A 21,684-nucleotide genomic window follows, 5' to 3' on the forward strand; every position below is an offset into this window, starting at 1 on the left:
AACATACGTTACTCACCATTAAACATACGTTACTCACCATTAAACATACCTTACTCACCATTAAACATACCTTACTCACCATAAAACATACCTTACTCACCATTAAACATACATTACTCACCATAAACATACCTTACTCACCATTAAACATATATTACTCACCATAAACATACATTACTCACCATAAAACATACGTTACTCACCATAAACATACGACTGTAAATATATATTTATTAAATTACAGTATATATTTATTATTGATTGTAAATATGTTTATTATTAAACTACAGTATATATTTATTATTGACTGTAAATATGTTTATTATTAAACTACAGTATATCTTTATTATTTACAGTTACTATATGTTTATTATTAAATTATAGTATATATTTATTATTGACTGTAAATATGATTATTATTAAACTACAGTATATCTTTATTATTTACAGTAACCATATGTTTATTATTAAACTACAGTATATACTATTTACTGTAAATATATGTTTATTATTAAACTACAGTATATATTATTGACTGTAAATATGTTTATTATTAAACTATAGTATATATTTATTATTGATTGTCCATCCATCCATCTTCAACCGCTTATCCGGAATGGGGTCGCGGGGACAGCAGCTCCAGCAAAGACCCCCAGACTTACCTCTCCAGAGCAACATTTGCGACTTCCTCCTGGGGAATCCCGAAGCGTTCCCAGGCCAGAGAGGAGATGTAATCCCCCCATCTGGTCCTTGGCCTGCCGCGGGGCCTCCTCCCAGTGGGACGTGCAACGAGGACCTCCCTAGGGAGACGCTCGTGAGGCATCCGCACGAGATGCCCGAACCACCTAAGCTGGCTCCTTTCCAAGCGAAGGAGCAGCGGCTCTACTCCGAGTCTCTCTCGGGTGACTGCACTTCTCACCCTATCTCTAAGGGAGATGCCAGCCACCCTTCTGAGGAAACTCATTTCGGCCGCTTGTATCCGCGATCTTATTCTTTCGGTCATTACCCACACTTCATGACCATAGGTGAGAGTAGGAATGTAGATAGCTCGGTAGACCGAGAGCTTTGCCTTCTGACTCAGCTCCCGTTTGGTCACAACAGTGCGGCAGAGAGACTGCAATACTGCCCCAGCTGCTCCGATTCTCCGGCTGATTTCCTTCTCCATCTTTCCCTCACTCGTGAACAAGACCCCAAGATACTTAAACTCCTCCACCTGGGACAGAGTCTTGTCCCCTACCCGGACTGTACAAACCATCGGTTTCCTGCTGAGAACCATGGCCTCAGATTTGGAGATGCTGATCCTCATTCCAGCCGCTGAACACTCGGCTGCGAACCGATCCAGTGAGAGCTGAAGGTCACGAACCGAAGGTGCCATCAGGACCACATCATCTGCAAACAGCAGTGACGCAACCTTTAGCCCCCCGAGACGTATACCCTCTCCGCCATGGCCACGACTCCGCCTAGAAATCCTGTCCATGAAAATCACAAACAGGATAGGTGACAGAGCGCAGCCCTGGCGGAGACCAACCCCCACTGGAAACGGATCCGACTTACATCCAAGCACCCGGACACAACTCTCGCTTTGGTTGTACAGAGATTGGATGGCCCTCAGCAGGGTTCCCCTCACTCCGTACTCCCTCAGCACCTCCCACAAGATCTCCCGAGGGACGCGGTCATATGCCTTCTCCAAATCCACAAAACACATGTAGACTGGATAGGCATACTCCCAGGCCCTCTCCAGGATTCCCGCAAGCGTAAAGAGTTGGTCAGTTGTTCCACGACCAGGACGGAATCCACATTGCTCCTCTTGAATCTGAGGTTCGACTATCGGCCGGACCCTCCTTTCCAGTACCTTGGCGTAAACTTTCCCAGGGAGGCTGAGTAGTGTGATACCCCTGTAATTAGCACACACCCTCTGGTCCCCCTTTTTGAAAAGGGGAACCACCACCCCAGTCTGCCACTCCCTCGGCACTGTCCCAGACTTCCACGCAATGTTGAAAAGGCGTATCAACCAAGACAGCCCATCAACACCCAGAGCCTTCAGCATTTCTGGACGGATCTCGTCAACCCCCGGAGCTTTGCCACTGTGGAGTTGTCTAACTACCTCAGTGACTTCACTCCGAGAGATCGACGTCGATCCCCCATCATCCTCAGGCCCTGCTCCTATCAGGGAGGGTGTGTCTGATGTATTTGGGTTCAGGAGTTCCTCAAAGTGCTCTTTCCAACGCCCCACGACTTCCTCACTTGAAGTCAGCAAAGTCCCATCCTTGCCGTACACAGCTTGGATGGTTCCCTGCTTCCCCCTCCTGAGGTGCCGTATGGTCTTCCAGAACAGCTTTGGTGCCGCCCGATAGTCCTTCTCCATGGATTCCCCGAACTGCTCCCACACCCTCTGCTTAGCCTCGTCCACAGCCACGGCCGCTGCCCTTCGGGCCCGTCGGTACCTTGCAACTGCCTCCGGAGTCCCCTGGGATAACATACCCTGGTAGGACTCCTTCTTCAGTCGGACGGCTTCCCTGACCACCACTGTCCACCAGGGTGTTCGAGGGTTACCGCCCCTTGAGGCACCTAAGACCTTCTGGCCACAGCTCGCATCTGCAGCTTTAGCAATAGAGGCTTTGAACATTGCCCATTCCTGTTCAATGTCCCCAACCTCCACAGGGATGGCAGAGAAGTCCCGCCGGAGGTGGGAGTTGAAGTCCTTCCGGACAGAGGACTCCTCCAAACGTTCCCAGTTCACCCGCACTACACGCTTGGGTTTGCCAGGTCTGTCCAGAGGTCTCCCCCGCCATCTAACCCAACTCACCACCAGATGGTGATCAGTTGACAGTTCAGCCCCTCTCTTCACCCGAGTGTCCAAAACATACGGCCTCAGATCAGCTGATACGATTACAAAATCGATCATTGATCTTTGGCCTAGGGTGCTCTGGTACCAGGTACACCTATGAGCATCCTTATGCTTGAACATGGTGTTTGTTATCGCAAGTCCGTGACTAGCACAGAAGTCCAATAACAATCCACCACTCAGGTTCAGATCAGGGAGACCGTTCCTCCCAATCACGCCAGTCCAAGTATCACTGTCATTGCCCACGTGCGCGTTGAAGTCCCCCAGCAAGACTATGGAATCCCCTGCCGGCGCCCCATACAGGACCCCATGCAAGGTATCCAAGAAGGCTGAATACTCTGAACTCCTGTTTGGTGCGTATGCACAAACAACAGTCAGAGTTTTCCCCCCTCCAACCCTAAGGCGAAGGGAGGCGACCCTCTTGTCCACTGGGGTGAACTCCAACGTACAGGCACTCAGCCGGGGACTCGTGAGTATCCCCACCCCCGCCTGTGCCCTCACACCCTGAGCAACTCCAGAAGTGAACAAGGTCCATCCCTTGTCCAGGAGTGTGGTTTCAGAGCCCTTGCTATGCGTAGAGGTAAGCCCCACCAGATCCAACCGGTAGCGCTCCACCTCTCGCACCAGCTCAGGCTCCTTCCCCACCAGCGTAGAGACGTTCCACGTCCCGAAAGTCAGCCTCTGCTGCCCCGAATCGGTCCGTCCGGAGCCTCCACTTTCACCGCCATCCACTTGGCAGCGCACCCGACCCCACTGGTTCCGACCGCGGGTGGTGGGCCCACGTTATTGATTGTAAATATGTTTATTATTAAACTACAGTATATATTTATTATTGACTGTAAATATGTTTATTATTAAACTAGAGTATATATTTATTATTTACAGTAACTATATGTTTATTATTAAACTACAGTATATATTTATAATTTACTTTAACTATATGTTTATTATTGAACCTATACTTGAACTCAAACAATGATTTACCAATGAATGAAACAATTCAAGTCAATAACAATAACTGATCAATAATTGATGGTGTACAGTATTTAGTCTTGGCAGTGTACAGTATGTCTATGATGATCCATAAGTCTCCACTCACATCTCAAGTACAGTAAGTCAATATTTACAGCTACAAAATAGAAACAATATTGAACATAGGGATAAAAAGTATAAAGCTGCATATATTTATGATACTATTTGAAGTGATATCTCTTCTGGATGTTGTATCTTTCAGCACCTTGAACTCCATGGGCGTGTACTTCTCGTTCTTGGGTGTGCTGTTGCCTTTGTAGTTGAGGTGGTTGGGTGTGGTCGGGTGGATGACCGACGACTCCTGCGACGGCTTGTGGAAGCGCTGGTGGTACACGTAGACCAGGAAGGACAGAAGCCCCGCCCCCAGGAAGCAGGACACGCCCGTGGCGATCAGGTGGATGGAGGTGAAGGCTGAAGAAGAAGAAGAAGAAGAACTTGATGTCAACATGAGAGCTGCAAGACCACAAGAAGGTAGACATGTTGGAACAATAAACACTAATCACCTCAAACTCAACTAAATATACTTTTACTGCGGAACAACACCAGTCATGTAGCATGTAGCATGTAGCATGACCAACACCAGTCATGTAGCATGTAGCATGACCAACACCTGTCATGTAGCATGTAGCATGAACAACACCAGTCATGTAGCATGTAGCATGTAGCATGTAGCATGACCAACACCAGTCATGTAGCATGTAGCATGTAGCATGACCAACACCAGTCATGTAGCATGTAGCATGACCAACACCAGTCATGTAGCATGTAGCATGACCAATACCAGTCATGTAGCATGTAGCATGACCAACACCAGTCATGTAGCATGTAGCATGACCAATACCAGTCATGTAGCATGTAGCATGACCAACACCTGTCATGTAGCATGTAGCATGACCAACACCTGTCATGTAGCATGTAGCATGAACAACACCAGTCATGTAGCATGTAGCATGTAGCATGACCAACACCAGTCATGTAGCATGTAATGTGAACAACACCAGTCATGTAGCATGTAGCATGACCAACACCAGTCATGTAGCATGTAGCATGTAGCATGACCAACACCAGTCATGTAGCATGTAATGTGAACAACACCAGTCATGTAGCATGTAGCATGACCAACACCAGTCATGTAGCATGTAACGTGAACAACACCAGTCATGTAGCATGTAGCATGCAACGTGAACAACACCAGTCATGTAGCATGTAGCATGTAGCATGACCAACACCAGTCATGTAGCATGTAGCGTGACCAACACCAGTCATGTAGCATGCAGCATGACCAACACCAGTCATGTAGCATGTAGCATGACCAACACCAGTCATGTAGCATGTAGCATGTAATGTGAACAACACCAGTCATGTAGCATGTAGCATGACCAACACCAGTCATGTAGCATGTAGCATGTAGCATGACCAACACCAGTCATGTAGCATGTAATGTGAACAACACCAGTCATGTAGCATGTAGCATGACCAACACCAGTCATGTAGCATGTAGCATGTAGCATGACCAACACCAGTCATGTAGCATGTAATGTGAACAACACCAGTCATGTAGCATGTAGCATGACCAACACCAGTCATGTAGCATGTAACGTGAACAACACCAGTCATGTAGCATGTAGCATGCAACGTGAACAACACCAGTCATGTAGCATGTAGCATGTAGCATGACCAACACCAGTCATGTAGCATGTAGCGTGACCAACACCAGTCATGTAGCATGCAGCATGACCAACACCAGTCATGTAGCATGTAGCATGACCAACACCAGTCATGTAGCATGTAGCATGTAATGTGAACAACACCAGTCATGTAGCATGCAGCATGACCAACACCAGTCATGTAGCATGTAGCATGACCAACACCAGTCATGTAGCATGTAGCATGTAATGTGAACAACACCAGTCATGTAGCATGTAGCATGACCAACACCAGTCATGTAGCATGTAGCATGTAGCATGACCAACACCAGTCATGTAGCATGTAATGTGAACAACACCAGTCATGTAGCATGTAGCATGACCAACACCAGTCATGTAGCATGTAGCATGTAGCATGACCAACACCAGTCATGTAGCATGTAACATGAACAACACCAGTCATGTAGCATGTAGCATGACCAACACCAGTCATGTAGCATGTAACGTCAACAACACCAGTCATGTAGCATGTAGCATGCAACGTGAACAACACCAGTCATGTAGCATGTAGCATGACCAACACCAGTCATGTAGCATGTAACGTGACCAACACCAGTCATGTAGCATGTAACGTGAACAACACCAGTCATGTAGCATGTAGCATGCAACGTGAACAACACCAGTCATGTAGCATGTAGCATGACCAACACCAGTCATGTAGCATGTAGCGTGACCAACACCAGTCATGTAGCATGTAGCATGACCAACACCAGTCATGTAGCATGTAGCATGTAATGTGAACAACACCAGTCATGTAGCATGTAGCATGACCAACACCAGTCATGTAGCATGTAGCATGTAGCATGACCAACACCAGTCATGTAGCATGTAATGTGAACAACACCAGTCATGTAGCATGTAGCATGACCAACACCAGTCATGTAGCATGTAGCATGTAGCATGACCAACACCAGTCATGTAGCATGTAACATGAACAACACCAGTCATGTAGCATGTAGCATGACCAACACCAGTCATGTAGCATGTAACGTCAACAACACCAGTCATGTAGCATGTAGCATGCAACGTGAACAACACCAGTCATGTAGCATGTAGCATGACCAACACCAGTCATGTAGCATGTAGCGTGACCAACACCAGTCATGTAGCATGTAACGTGAACAACACCAGTCATGTAGCATGTAGCATGACCAACACCAGTCATGTAGCATGTAACGTGAACAACACCAGTCATGTAGCATGTAGCATGCAACGTGAACAACACCAGTCATGTAGCATGTAGCATGTAGCATGACCAACACCAGTCATGTAGCATGTAGCGTGACCAACACCAGTCATGTAGCATGTAACGTGAACAACACCAGTCATGTAGCATGTAGCATGCAACGTGAACAACACCAGTCATGTAGCATGTAGCATGACCAACACCAGTCATGTAGCATGTAGCGTGACCAACACCATTCATGTAGCACGTAGCATGTAACGTGAACAACACCAGTCATGTAGCATGTAGCAAGTAACATGTAGCATGTGGCGTTTAGGATTAGTATGTAGCATAAAACATGTAGCGTGTAGTAACATGTAGCGTGTAACATGTACCATGTAGCAAGTATCATTTAGCCTGTAGCATGTAAGATGTAGTATATAGCGAGAAACGTGTAGCATTTAGAATTTAGCCTGTAGCATGTAAGATGTAGTATATAGCGAGAAACGTGTAGCATTTAGAATTTAGCATGTAGCATGTAAAATGTAGAGTTTGACAAGTAACATGTAGTGAGTAACATGTAGCATTTAGCATGTAACATGTAGTATTTAACATGTAGCATGTGGCGTTTAGCAATTAGTATTTGCCTGTATCATGTAGCGAGTAACATGTAGCATATAGCGAGTAGCATGTGGCATTTAGGATTAGTATGTAGCATATAACAACATGGTGCGTGTAGTGGGTAACATGTAGCATTTAGCATGTGGCATTTAGGATTAGCCTGTAATATGTAACATGTGGCATTTAGGATTAGTATGTAGCATAAAACATGTAGCTTGTAACATGTACCATGTAGCAAGTATCATTTAGCATGTATTATATAGCGAGAAACATGTAGCATGTCACATTTAGGGTGTAGAATGTAGCATGTAGCATTTAGCATGTAGTGTTTAGGGTTAGCATGTAAGTTGTACTATGTAGCGAGTAACATGCAGCATGTAGCGTGTAGCATGTAGCGTGTACATAGCATGCATGGGAACAAAGGTGATGACAGCTAGCTCCCTAACACACTTACCTCCGCAATGTTGGTCCTTATCAAAGCCTGACGCAGGCAGGATGACTGGGGAGAGCACAGGAACAGGAACCATGAGACACACATGCAGCAACAGCAACCAGGAGACACACATGCAGGAACAGCAACCAGGAGACACACATGCAGGAACAGGAACCAGGAGACACACATGCAGGAACAGGAACCAGGAGACACACATGCAGGAACAGGAACCAGGAGACACACATGCAGGAACAGCAACCAGGAGACACACATGCAGGAACAGCAACCAGGAGACACACATGCAGGAACAGCAACCAGGAGACACACATGCAAGAACAGGAACCAGGAGACACACATGCAGGAACAGCAACCAGGAGACACACATGCAGGAACAGGAACCAGGAGACACACATGCAGGAACAGGAACCATGAGACACACATGCAGGAACAGGAACCAGGAGACACACATGCAGGAACAGGAACCAGGAGACACACATGCAGGAACAGGAACCAGGAGACACACATGCAGGAACAGCAACCAGGAGACACACATGCAAGAACAGGAACCAGGAGACACACATGCAGGAACAGCAACCAGGAGACACACATGCAGGAACAGGAACCATGAGACACACATGCAGGAACAGGAACCAGGAGACACACATGCAGGAACAGGAACCAGGAGACACACATGCAGGAACAGGAACCAGGAGACACACATGCAGGAACAGGAACCAGGAGACACACATGCAGGAACAGGAACCAGGAGACACACATGCAGGAACAGCAACCAGGAGACACACATGCAAGAACAGGAACCAGGAGACACACATGCAGGAACAGCAACCAGGAGACACACATGCAGGAACAGGAACCAGGAGACACACATGCAGGAACAGGAACCAGGAGACACACATGCAGGAACAGGAACCAGGAGACACACATGCAGGAACAGGAACCAGGAGACACACATGCAGGAACAGGAACCAGGAGACACACATGCAGGAACAGCAACCAGGAGACACACATGCAAGAACAGGAACCAGGAGACACACATGCAGGAACAGCAACCAGGAGACACACATGCAGGAACAGGAACCATGAGACACACATGCAGGAACAGGAACCAGGAGACACACATGCAGGAACAGGAACCAGGAGACACACATGCAGGAACAGGAACCAGGAGACACACATGCAGGAACAGCAACCAGGAGACACACATGCAAGAACAGGAACCAGGAGACACACATGCAGGAACAGCAACCAGGAGACACACATGCAGGAACAGGAACCAGGAGACACACATGCAGGAACAGGAACCATGAGACACACATGCAGGAACAGGAACCAGGAGACACACATGCAGGAACAGGAACCAGGAGACACACATGCAGGAACAGGAACCAGGAGACACACATGCAGGAACAGCAACCAGGAGACACACATGCAAGAACAGGAACCAGGAGACACACATGCAGGAACAGCAACCAGGAGACACACATGCAGGAACAGGAACCATGAGACACACATGCAGGAACAGGAACCAGGAGACACACATGCAGGAACAGGAACCAGGAGACACACATGCAGGAACAGGAACCAGGAGACACACATGCAGGAACAGCAACCAGGAGACACACATGCAAGAACAGGAACCAGGAGACACACATGCAGGAACAGCAACCAGGAGACACACATGCAGGAACAGGAACCAGGAGACACACATGCAGGAACAGGAACCATGAGACACACATGCAGGAACAGGAACCAGGAGACACACATGCAGGAACAGGAACCAGGAGACACACATGCAGGAACAGGAACCAGGAGACACACATGCAGTAACAGGAACCAGGAGACACACATGCAGGACCAGGAACAGGAACCAGGAGACACACACATGGTGAGACCTGAAGACAAGAGGACTCACCTGCTATGTCGTTACAGTTCCTGCGCTGAGTGGTGTTCCCCAGGCAGGGGGCGCCACCCTGGACGCCGCACACTCGACTCCTCATCTCAACTCCCGAGTCGTCGCAGGCCGACCACAGAGACCACGCCATCCAGCCGCCTGCACGCAAACAACACCACGTGACCACCTGCCTGGGCGCCAGGAGACCACCTGCCCGGGCGCCAGGAGACCACCTGCCCGGGCGCCAGGAGACCACCTGCCCGGGCGCCAGGAGACCACCCCCGCCCCGCCTCCTAGGACCCGAGAGAAGCGTCGCCATGCCAACGAGCGTCGGGGGGGATGTTTGCCTCCTGAGCCTCGGTGTGGTTTACCCGAGACCACGAGCAGGTGGAAAACAACTGAGGAACCACTTGGGAACCAGCGGGGAACACCCAAACCTACACCTTTGTTTTGTTTGGTCTCCTCAAGGTTTACCTCCACCTGTCAGTGCCTGGACCTGGACCTGGACCTGGACCTGGACCTGCATCTGCTCCCTTCTGGTCCAACACGCATCTACAACCACAGGTTCCACCCTGGGATCTACATCCATACAGGTCTACACTCAAGGATCTACATCCATACAGGTCTACACTCAAGGATCTACATCCATACAGGTCTACACTCAAGGATCTACATCCATACAGGTCTATACTCAAGGATCTACATCCATACAGGTCTACACTCAAGGATCTACATCCATACAGGTCTATACTCAAGGATCTACATCCATACAGGTCTATACTCAAGGATCTACATCCATACAGGTCTATACTCAAGGGTCTACATCCATACAGGTCTATACTCAAGGGTCTACATCCATACAGGTCTACACTCAAGGATCTACATCCATACAGGTCTATACTCAAGGATCTACATCCATACAGGTCTATACTCAAGGGTCTACATCCATACAGGTCTATACTCAAGGTTCTACATCCATACAGGTCTATACTCAAGGGTCTACATCCATACAGGTCTATACTCAAGGATCTACATCCATACAGGTCTATACTCAAGGGTCTACATCCATACAGGTCTATACTCAAGGGTCTACATCCATACAGGTCTATACTCAAGGGTCTACATCCATACAGGTCTATACTCAAGGGTCTACATCCATACAGGTCTACACTCAAGGATCTACATCCATACAGGTCTACACTCAAGGGGCTCAAGGCCTGTCCCCTCTAAATCCAAGCACCAGTTCTATCTGTCCCCTCTTAAAGCACTAAGAGCTGAAGTTGTTTCTAATGTGATTATGTCTCTATATTCATGTCCCCTCTTAAAACTAATTGATTAAGTTTGTTCTTTGTTTCTCTATCTGTCCCCTCTTAAACCAAGTATGTGTTGTCTTTTTGTTGTCCCCTCTTAAACCAAGTATGTGTTGTCTTTTTGTTGTCCCCTCTTAAACCAAGTATGTGTTGTCTTTTTGTTGTCCCCTCTTAAACCATGTATGTGTTGTCTTTTTGTTGTCCCCTCTTAAACCATGTATGTGTTGTCTTTTTGTTGTCCCCTCTTAAACCAAGTATGTGTTGTCTTTTTGTTGTCCCCTCTTAAACCAAGTATGTGTTGTCTTTTTGTTGTCCCCTCTTAACCAAGTATGTGTTGTCTTTTTGTTGTCCCCTCTTAACCAAGTATGTGTTGTCTTTTTGTTGTCCCCTCTTAACCAAGTATGTGTTGTCTTTTTGTTGTCCCCTCTTAACCAAGTATGTGTTGTCTTTTTGTTGTCCCCTCTTAACCAAGTATGTGTTGTCTTTTTGTTGTCCCCTCTTAACCAAGTATGTGTTGTCTTTTTGTTGTCCCCTCTTAACCAAGTATGTGTTGTCTTTTTGTTGTCCCCTCTTAACCAAGTATGTGTTGTCTTTTTGTTGTCCCCTCTTAACCAAGTATGTGTTGTCTTTTTGTTGTCCCCTCTTAACCAAGTATGTGTTGTCTTTTTGTTGTCCCCTCTTAACCAAGTATGTGTTGTCTTTTTGTTGTCCCCTCTTAAACCAAGTATGTGTTGTCTTTTTGTTGTCCCCTCTTAAACCAAGTATGTGTTGTCTTTTTGTTGTCCCCTCTTAAACCAAGTATGTGTTGTCTTTTTGTTGTCCCCTCTTAAACCAAGTATGTGTTGTCTTTTTGTTGTCCCCTCTTAAACCAAGTATGTGTTGTCTTTTTGTTGTCCCCTCTTAACCAAGTATGTGTTGTCTTTTTGTTGTCCCCTCTTAAACCAAGTATGTGTTGTCTTTTTGTTGTCCCCTCTTAAACCAAGTATGTGTTGTCTTTTTGTTGTCCCCTCTTAAACCAAGTATGTGTTGTCTTTTTGTTGTCCCCTCTTAAACCAAGTATGTGTTGTCTTTTTGTTGTCCCCTCTTAAACCAAGTATGTGTTGTCTTTTTGTTGTCCCCTCTTAAACCAAGTATGTGTTGTCTTTTTGTAGTCCCCTCTTAACCAAGTATGTGTTGTCTTTTTGTTGTCCCCTCTTAAACCAAGTATGTGTTGTCTTTTTGTAGTCCCCTCTTAAACCAAGTATGTGTTGTCTTTTTGTTGTCCCCTCTTAAACCAAGTTTGTGTTGTCTTTTTGTTGTCCCCTCTTAAACCAAGTATGTGTTGTCTTTTTGTTGTCCCCTCTTAAACCAAGTATGTGTTGTCTTTTTGTTGTCCCCTCTTAAACCAAGTATGTGTTGTCTTTTTGTTGTCCCCTCTTAAACCAAGTATGTGTTGTCTTTTTGTTGTCCCCTCTTAACCAAGTATGTGTTGTCTTTTTGTTGTCCCCTCTTAAACCAAGTATGTGTTGTCTTTTTGTTGTCCCCTCTTAAACCAAGTATGTGTTGTCTTTTTGTTGTCCCCTCTTAAACCAAGTATGTGTTGTCTTTTTGTTGTCCCCTCTTAAACCAAGTATGTGTTGTCTTTTTGTTGTCCCCTCTTAAACCAAGTATGTGTTGTCTTTTTGTTGTCCCCTCTTAAACCAAGTATGTGTTGTCTTTTTGTTGTCCCCTCTTAACCAAGTATGTGTTGTCTTTTTGTTGTCCCCTCTTAAACCAAGTATGTGTTGTCTTTTTGTTGTCCCCTCTTAAACCAAGTATGTGTTGTCTTTTTGTTGTCCCCTCTTAAACCAAGTATGTGTTGTCTTTTTGTTGTCCCCTCTTAAACCAAGTATGTGTTGTCTTTTTGTTGTCCCCTCTTAAACCAAGTATGTGTTGTCTTTTTGTTGTCCCCTCTTAAACCAAGTATGTGTTGTCTTTTTGTTGTCCCCTCTTAAACCAAGTATGTGTTGTCTTTTTGTTGTCCCCTCTTAAACCAAGTATGCGTTGTCTTTTTGTTGTCCCCTCTTAAACCAAGTATGCGTTGTCTTTTTGTTGTCCCCTCTTAAACCAAGTATGTGTTGTCTTTTTGTTGTCCCCTCTTAAACCAAGTATGTGTTGTCTTTTTGTTGTCCCCTCTTAACCAAGTATGTGTTGTCTTTTTGTTGTCCCCTCTTAAACCAAGTATGTGTTGTCTTTTTGTTGTCCCCTCTTAAACCAAGTATGTGTTGTCTTTTTGTTGTCCCCTCTTAAACCATGTATGTGTTGTCTTTTTGTTGTCCCCTCTTAAACCAAGTATGCGTTGTCTTTTTGTTGTCCCCTCTTAAACCAAGTATGTGTTGTCTTTTTGTTGTCCCCTGTTAAACCATGTATGTGTTGTCTTTTTGTTGTCCCCTCTTAAACCAAGTATGTGTTGTCTTTTTGTTGTCCCCTCTTAAACCAAGTATGTGTTGTCTTTTTGTTGTCCCCTCTTAAACCATGTATGTGTTGTCTTTTTGTTGTCCCCTCTTAAACCAAGTATGTGTTGTCTTTTTGTTGTCCCCTCTTAAACCATGTATGTGTTGTCTTTTTGTTGTCCCCTCTTAAACCAAGTATGTGTTGTCTTTTTGTTGTCCCCTCTTAAACCATGTATGTGTTGTCTTTTTGTTGTCCCCTCTTAAACCAAGTATGTGTTGTCTTTTTGTTGTCCCCTCTTAAACCAAGTATGTGTTGTCTTTTTGTTGTCCCCTGTTAAACCATCTATGTGTTGTCTTTTTGTTGTCCCCTCTTAAACCAAGTATGTGTTGTCTTTTTGTTGTCCCCTCTTAAACCAAGTATGTGTTGTCTTTTTGTTGTCCCCTCTTAAACCATGTATGTGTTGTCTTTTTGTTGTCCCCTCTTAAACCAAGTATGTGTTGTCTTTTTGTTGTCCCCTCTTAAACCATGTATGTGTTGTCTTTTTGTTGTCCCCTCTTAAACCAAGTATGTGTTGTCTTTTTGTTGTCCCCTCTTAAACCAAGTATGTGTTGTCTTTTTGTTGTCCCCTCTTAAACCATGTATGTGTTGTCTTTTTGTTGTCCCCTCTTAAACCAAGTATGTGTTGTCTTTTTGTTGTCCCCTCTTAAACCAAGTATGTGTTGTCTTTTTGTTGTCCCCTCTTAAACCAAGTATGTGTTGTCTTTTTCTTGTCCCCTCTTAAACCATGTATGTGTTGTCTTTTTGTTGTCCCCTCTTAAACCAAGTATGTGTTGTCTTTTTGTTGTCCCCTCTTAAACCAAGTATGTGTTGTCTTTTTGTTGTCCCCTCTTAAACCAAGTATGTGTTGTCTTTTTGTTGTCCCCTCTTAAACCAAGTATGTGTTGTCTTTTTGTTGTCCCCTCTTAAACCATGTATGTGTTGTCTTTTTGTTGTCCCCTCTTAAACCAAGTATGTGTTGTCTTTTTGTTGTCCCCTCTTAAACCATGTATGTGTTGTCTTTTTGTTGTCCCCTCTTAAACCAAGTATGTGTTGTCTTTTTGTTGTCCCCTCTTAAACCAAGTATGTGTTGTCTTTTTGTTGTCCCCTGTTAAACCATGTATGTGTTGTCTTTTTGTTGTCCCCTCTTAAACCAAGTATGTGTTGTCTTTTTGTTGTCCCCTGTTAAACCAAGTATGTGTTGTCTTTTTGTTGTCCCCTCTTAAACCAAGTATGTGTTGTCTTTTTGTTGTCCCCTCTTAAACCATGTATGTGTTGTCTTTTTGTTGTCCCCTCTTAAACCAAGTATGTGTTGTCTTTTTGTTGTCCCCTCTTAACCAAGTATGTGTTGTCTTTTTGTTGTCCCCTCTTAAACCAAGTATGTGTTGTCTTTTTGTTGTCCCCTCTTAAACCAAGTATGTGTTGTCTTTTTGTTGTCCCCTCTTAAACCAAGTATGTGTTGTCTTTTTGTTGTCCCCTCTTAAACCAAGTATGTGTTGTCTTTTTGTTGTCCCCTCTTAAACCAAGTATGTGTTGTCTTTTTGTTGTCCCCTCTTAACCAAGTATGTGTTGTCTTTTTGTTGTCCCCTCTTAAACCAAGTATGTGTTGTCTTTTTGTTGTCCCCTCTTAAACCAAGTATGTGTTGTCTTTTTGTTGTCCCCTCTTAAACCAAGTATGTGTTGTCTTTTTGTTGTCCCCTCTTAAACCAAGTATGTGTTGTCTTTTTGTTGTCCCCTCTTAAACCAAGTATGTGTTGTCTTTTTGTTGTCCCCTCTTAAACCAAGTATGTGTTGTCTTTTTGTTGTCCCCTCTTAACCAAGTATGTGTTGTCTTTTTGTTGTCCCCTCTTAAACCAAGTATGTGTTGTCTTTTTGTTGTCCCCTCTTAAACCAAGTATGTGTTGTCTTTTTGTTGTCCCCTCTTAAACCAAGTTTGTGTTGTCTTTTTGTTGTCCCCTCTTAAACCAAGTATGTGTTGTCTTTTTGTTGTCCCCTCTTAAACCAAGTATGTGTTGTCTTTTTGTTGTCCCCTCTTAAACCAAGTATGTGTTGTCTTTTTGTTGTCCCCTCTTAAACCAAGTATGTGTTGTCTTTTTGTTGTCCCCTCTTAACCAAGTATGTGTTGTCTTTTTGTTGTCCCCTCTTAAACCAAGTATGTGTTGTCTTTTTGTTGTCCCCTCTTAAACCAAGTATGTGTTGTCTTTTTGTTGTCCCCTCTTAAACCAAGTATGTGTTGTCTTTTTGTTGTCCCCTCTTAAACCAAGTATGTGTTGTCTTTTTGTTGTCCCCTCTTAAACCAAGTATGTGTTGTCTTTTTGTTGTCCCCTCTTAAACCAAGTATGTGTTGTCTTTTTGTTGTCCCCTCTTAACCAAGTATGTGTTGTCTTTTTGTTGTCCCCTCTTAAACCAAGTATGTGTTGTCTTTTTGTTGTCCCCTCTTAAACCAAGTATGTGTTGTCTTTTTGTTGTCCCCTCTTAAACCAAGTATGTGTTGTCTTTTTGTTGTCCCCTCTTAAACCAAGTATGTGTTGTCTTTTTGTTGTCCCCTCTTAAACCAAGTATGTGTTGTCTTTTTGTTGTCCCCTCTTAAACCAAGTATGTGTTGTCTTTTTGTTGTCCCCTCTTAAACCAAGTATGTGTTGTCTTTTTGTTGTCCCCTCTTAAACCAAGTATGCGTTGTCTTTTTGTTGTCCCCTCTTAAACCAAGTATGCGTTGTCTTTTTGTTGTCCCCTCTTAAACCAAGTATGTGTTGTCTTTTTGTTGTACCCTCTTAAACCAAGTTTGTGTTTTCTTTTTGTTGTCCCCTCTTAAACCAAGTATGCGTTGTCTTTTTGTTGTCCCCTCTTAAACCAAGTTTGTGTTTTCTTTTTGTTGTCCCCTCTTAAACCAAGTATGCGTTGTCTTTTTGTTGTCCCCTCTTAAACCAAGTTTGTGTTTTCTTTTTGTTGTCCCCTCTTAAACCAAGTATGCGTTGTCTTTTTGTTGTCCCCTCTTAAACCATGTATGTGTTGTCTTTTTGTTGTCCCCTCTTAAACCAAGTATGTGTTGTCTTTTTGTTGTCCCCTCTTAAACCATGTATGTGTTGTCTTTTTGTTGTCCCCTCTTAAACCAAGTATGTGTTGTCTTTTTGTTGTCCCCTCTTAAACCAAGTATGTGTTGTCTTTTTGTTGTCCCCTGTTAAACCATCTATGTGTTGTCTTTTTGTTGTCCCCTCTTAAACCAAGTATGTGTTGTCTTTTTGTTGTCCCCTCTTAAACCAAGTATGTGTTTTCTTTTTGTTGTCCCCTCTTAAACCAAGTATGCGTTGTCTTTTTGTTGTCCCCTCTTAAACCATGTATGTGTTGTCTTTTTGTTGTCCCCTCTTAAACCAAGTATGTGTTGTCTTTTTGTTGTCCCCTCTTAAACCATGTATGTGTTGTCTTTTTGTTGTCCCCTCTTAAACCAAGTATGTGTTGTCTTTTTGTTGTCCCCTCTTAAACCAAGTATGTGTTGTCTTTTTGTTGTCCCCTGTTAAACCATCTATGTGTTGTCTTTTTGTTGTCCCCTCTTAAACCAAGTATGTGTTGTCTTTTTGTTGTCCCCTCTTAAACCAAGTATGTGTTGTCTTTTTGTTGTCCCCTCTTAAACCATGTATGTGTTGTCTTTTTGTTGTCCCCTCTTAAACCAAGTATGTGTTGTCTTTTTGTTGTCCCCTCTTAAACCATGTATGTGTTGTCTTTTTGTTGTCCCCTCTTAAACCAAGTATGTGTTGTCTTTTTGTTGTCCCCTCTTAAACCAAGTATGTGTTGTCTTTTTGTTGTCCCCTCTTAAACCATGTATGTGTTGTCTTTTTGTTGTCCCCTCTTAAACCAAGTATGTGTTGTCTTTTTGTTGTCCCCTCTTAACCAAGTATGTGTTGTCTTTTTGTTGTCCCCTCTTAAACCAAGTATGTGTTGTCTTTTTGTTGTCCCCTCTTAAACCAAGTATGTGTTGTCTTTTTGTTGTCCCCTCTTAAACCAAGTTTGTGTTGTCTTTTTGTTGTCCCCTCTTAAACCAAGTATGTGTTGTCTTTTTGTTGTCCCCTCTTAAACCAAGTATGTGTTGTCTTTTTGTTGTCCCCTCTTAAACCAAGTATGTGTTGTCTTTTTGTTGTCCCCTCTTAAACCAAGTATGTGTTGTCTTTTTGTTGTCCCCTCTTAACCAAGTATGTGTTGTCTTTTTGTTGTCCCCTCTTAAACCAAGTATGTGTTGTCTTTTTGTTGTCCCCTCTTAAACCAAGTATGTGTTGTCTTTTTGTTGTCCCCTCTTAAACCAAGTATGTGTTGTCTTTTTGTTGTCCCCTCTTAAACCAAGTATGCGTTGTCTTTTTGTTGTCCCCTCTTAAACCAAGTATGCGTTGTCTTTTTGTTGTCCCCTCTTAAACCAAGTATGTGTTGTCTTTTTGTTGTACCCTCTTAAACCATGTATGTGTTGTCTTTTTGTTGTCCCCTCTTAAACCAAATATGTGTTGTCTTTTTGTTGTCCCCTCTTAAACCAAGTTTGTGTTGTCTTTTTGTTGTCCCCTCTTAAACCAAGTATGCGTTGTCTTTTTGTTGTCCCCTCTTAAACCATGTATGTGTTGTCTTTTTGTTGTCCCCTCTTAAACCAAGTATGTGTTGTCTTTTTGTTGTCCCCTCTTAAACCATGTATGTGTTGTCTTTTTGTTGTCCCCTCTTAAACCAAGTATGTGTTGTCTTTTTGTTGTCCCCTCTTAAACCAAGTATGTGTTGTCTTTTTGTTGTCCCCTGTTAAACCATCTATGTGTTGTCTTTTTGTTGTCCCCTCTTAAACCAAGTATGTGTTGTCTTTTTGTTGTCCCCTCTTAAACCAAGTATGTGTTGTCTTTTTGTTGTCCCCTCTTAAACCATGTATGTGTTGTCTTTTTGTTGTCCCCTCTTAAACCAAGTATGTGTTGTCTTTTTGTTGTCCCCTCTTAAACCATGTATGTGTTGTCTTTTTGTTGTCCCCTCTTAAACCAAGTATGTGTTGTCTTTTTGTTGTCCCCTCTTAAACCAAGTATGTGTTGTCTTTTTGTTGTCCCCTCTTAAACCATGTATGTGTTGTCTTTTTGTTGTCCCCTCTTAAACCAAGTATGTGTTGTCTTTTTGTTGTCCCCTCTTAAACCAAGTATGTGTTGTCTTTTTGTTGTCCCCTCTTAAACCAAGTATGTGTTGTCTTTTTGTTGTCCCCTCTTAAACCAAGTATGCGTTGTCTTTTTGTTGTCCCCTCTTAAACCAAGTATGTGTTGTCTTTTTGTTGTCCCCTCTTAAACCAAGTATGTGTTGTCTTTTTGTTGTCCCCTCTTAAACCAAGTATGTGTTGTCTTTTTGTTGTCCCCTCTTAAACCAAGTATGTGTTGTCTTTTTGTTGTCCCCTCTTAAACCATGTATGTGTTGTCTTTTTGTTGTCCCCTCTTAAACCAAGTATGTGTTGTCTTTTTGTTGTCCCCTCTTAAACCATGTATGTGTTGTCTTTTTGTTGTCCCCTCTTAAACCAAGTATGTGTTGTCTTTTTGTTGTCCCCTCTTAAACCAAGTATGTGTTGTCTTTTTGTTGTCCCCTGTTAAACCATGTATGTGTTGTCTTTTTGTTGTCCCCTCTTAAACCAAGTATGTGTTGTCTTTTTGTTGTCCCCTCTTAAACCAAGTATGTGTTGTCTTTTTGTTGTCCCCTCTTAAACCATGTATGTGTTGTCTTTTTGTTGTCCCCTCTTAAACCAAGTATGTGTTGTCTTTTTGTTGTCCCCTCTTAAACCATGTATGTGTTGTCTTTTTGTTGTCCCCTCTTAAACCAAGTATGTGTTGTCTTTTTGTTGTCCCCTCTTAAACCAAGTATGTGTTGTCTTTTTGTTGTCCCCTCTTAAACCATGTATGTGTTGTCTTTTTGTTGTCCCCTCTTAAACCAAGTATGTGTTGTCTTTTTGTTGTCCCCTCTTAAACCATGTATGTGTTGTCTTTTTGTTGTCCCCTCTTAAACCAAGTATGTGTTGTCTTTTTGTTGTCCCCTCTTAAACCAAGTATGTGTTGTCTTTTTGTTGTCCCCTCTTAAACCAAGTATGTGTTGTCTTTTTGTTGTCCCCTCTTAAACCAAGTATGTGTTGTCTTTTTGTTGTCCCCTCTTAAACCATGTATGTGTTGTCTTTTTGTTGTCCCCTCTTAAACCATGTATGTGTTGTCTTTTTGTTGTCCCCTCTTAAACCAAGTATGTGTTGTCTTTTTGTTGTCCCCTCTTAAACCATGTATGTGTTGTCTTTTTGTTGTCCCCTCTTAAACCAAGTATGTGTTGTCTTTTTGTTGTCCCCTCTTAAACCATGTATGTGTTGTCTTTTTGTTGTCCCCTCTTAAACCAAGTATGTGTTGTCTTTTTGTTGTCCCCTCTTAAACCATGTATGTGTTGTCTTTTTGTTGTCCCCTCTTAAACCATGTATGTGTTGTCTTTTTGTTGTCCCCTCTTAAACCAAGTATGTGTTGTCTTTTTGTTGTCCCCTCTTAAACCAAGTATGTGTTGTCTTTTTGTTGTCCCCTCTTAAACCAAGTATGTGTTGTCTTTTTGTTGTCCCCTCTTAAACCAAGTATGTGTTGTCTTTTTGTTGTCCCCTCTTAAACCAAGTATGTGTTGTCTTTTTGTTGTCCCCTCTTAAACCAAGTATGTGTTGTCTTTTTGTTGTCCCCTCTTAAACCAAGTATGTGTTGTCTTTTTGTTGTCCCCTCTTAAACCAAGTATGTGTTGTCTTTTTGTTGTCCCCTCTTAAACCAAGTATGTGTTGTCTTTTTGTTGTCCCCTCTTAAACCAAGTATGTGTTGTCTTTTTGTTGTCCCCTCTTAAACCAAGTATGTGTTGTCTTTTTGTTGTCCCCTCTTAAACCAAGTATGTGTTGTCTTTTTGTTGTCCCCTCTTAAACCAAGTATGTGTTGTCTTTTTGTTGTCCCCTCTTAAACCAAGTATGTGTTGTCTTTTTGTTGTCCGATTTTAAGTCTGTCCCTTCTTAAATCAAGTGAAAAATACAATGCAATAAAATCAATTAAACTGATCAGCATGAATAAGTAAAGAACACAATATAAACAAGTTAATAACACAATATAAACAAGTAAATAACACAATATAAACAAGTAAATAACACAATATAAAGAACACAACATAAAGAACAGTTGAGGATGAGTGAGTAGTTGTGACACTGAATGATACTGATAAAGTGTGTTCACCCCAACATTTGTGTAGTAGAGCAAAGTTGTGTTGTGTTGTGTTGTGTCAGACTGACCGTCACAGGTGTGTGTGTTGTGTTGTGTTGTGTCAGACTGACCGTCACAGGTGTGTGTGTTGTGTTGTGTTGTGTCAGACTGACCATCAGGTGTGTGTGTTGTGTTGTGTCAGAATGACCGTCACAGGTGTGTGTGTTGTGTTGTGTCAGACTGACCGTCACAGGTGTGTGTGTTGTGTTGTGTCAGACTGACCGTCACAGGTGTGTGTGTGTTGTGTTGTGTCAGACTGACCGTCACAGGTGTGTGTGTTGTGTTGTGTCAGACTGACCGTCACAGGTGTGTGTGTTGTGTTGTGTCAGACTGACTGTCACAGGTGTGTGTGTTGTGTTGTGTTGTGTCAGACAGACCATCACAGGTGTGTGTGTGTTGTGTTGTGTTGTGTCAGACTGACCATCAGTTGTGTGCGTTGTGTCAGACTGACCGTCACAGGTGTGTGTGTTGTGTTGTGTCAGACTGACCGTCACAGTTGTGTGTGTTGTGTCAGACTGACCGTCACAGGTGTGTGTGTTGTGTCAGACTGACCGTCACAGGTGTGTGTGTTGTTCACAGGTGTGTGTGTTGTGTCAGACTGACCGTCACAGGTGTGTGTGTTGTGTCAGACTGACCGTCACAGGTGTGTGTGTTGTGTCAGACTGACCGTCACAGGTGTGTGTGTTGTTCACATGTGTGTGTGTTGTGTCAGACTGACCGTCACAGGTGTGTGTGTTGTTCACAGGTGTGTGTGTTGTGTCAGACTGACCGTCACAAGTGTGTGTGTTGTTCACAGGTGTGTGTGTTGTGTTGTGTCAGACTGACCGTCACAGGTGTGTGTGTTGTGTCAGACTGACCGTCACAGGTGTGTGTGTTGTGTCAGACTGACCGTCACAGGTGTGTGTGTTGTGTTGTGTCAGACTGACCGTCACAGGTGTGTGTGTTGTGTCAGACTGACCGTCACA

General features: G+C 43.5%; 1 protein-coding gene across 1 annotated transcript in view; it reads right to left on the bottom strand.

The window, feature by feature from the left end:
- The window catches only part of LOC133663695 (semaphorin-5B-like), a 40,612-nt gene that overhangs the window by 1,533 nt on the left and 17,395 nt on the right, over nt 1-21,684 (bottom strand). The window contains exons 12-14 of the mRNA XM_062068380.1: nt 9,736-9,873; nt 7,824-7,868; nt 4,083-4,288 (exon numbers count right to left, since the gene is read on the bottom strand). Of these exons, the coding sequence (XP_061924364.1) occupies nt 4,083-4,288; nt 7,824-7,868; nt 9,736-9,873 (389 nt within the window). The remainder of the gene's footprint in view (nt 1-4,082; nt 4,289-7,823; nt 7,869-9,735; nt 9,874-21,684) is intronic.

Source organism: Entelurus aequoreus, linkage group LG13 (genome assembly GCF_033978785.1).
Source record: "Entelurus aequoreus isolate RoL-2023_Sb linkage group LG13, RoL_Eaeq_v1.1, whole genome shotgun sequence".
In the NCBI taxonomy this organism is placed as follows: domain Eukaryota; kingdom Metazoa; phylum Chordata; class Actinopteri; order Syngnathiformes; family Syngnathidae; genus Entelurus; species Entelurus aequoreus.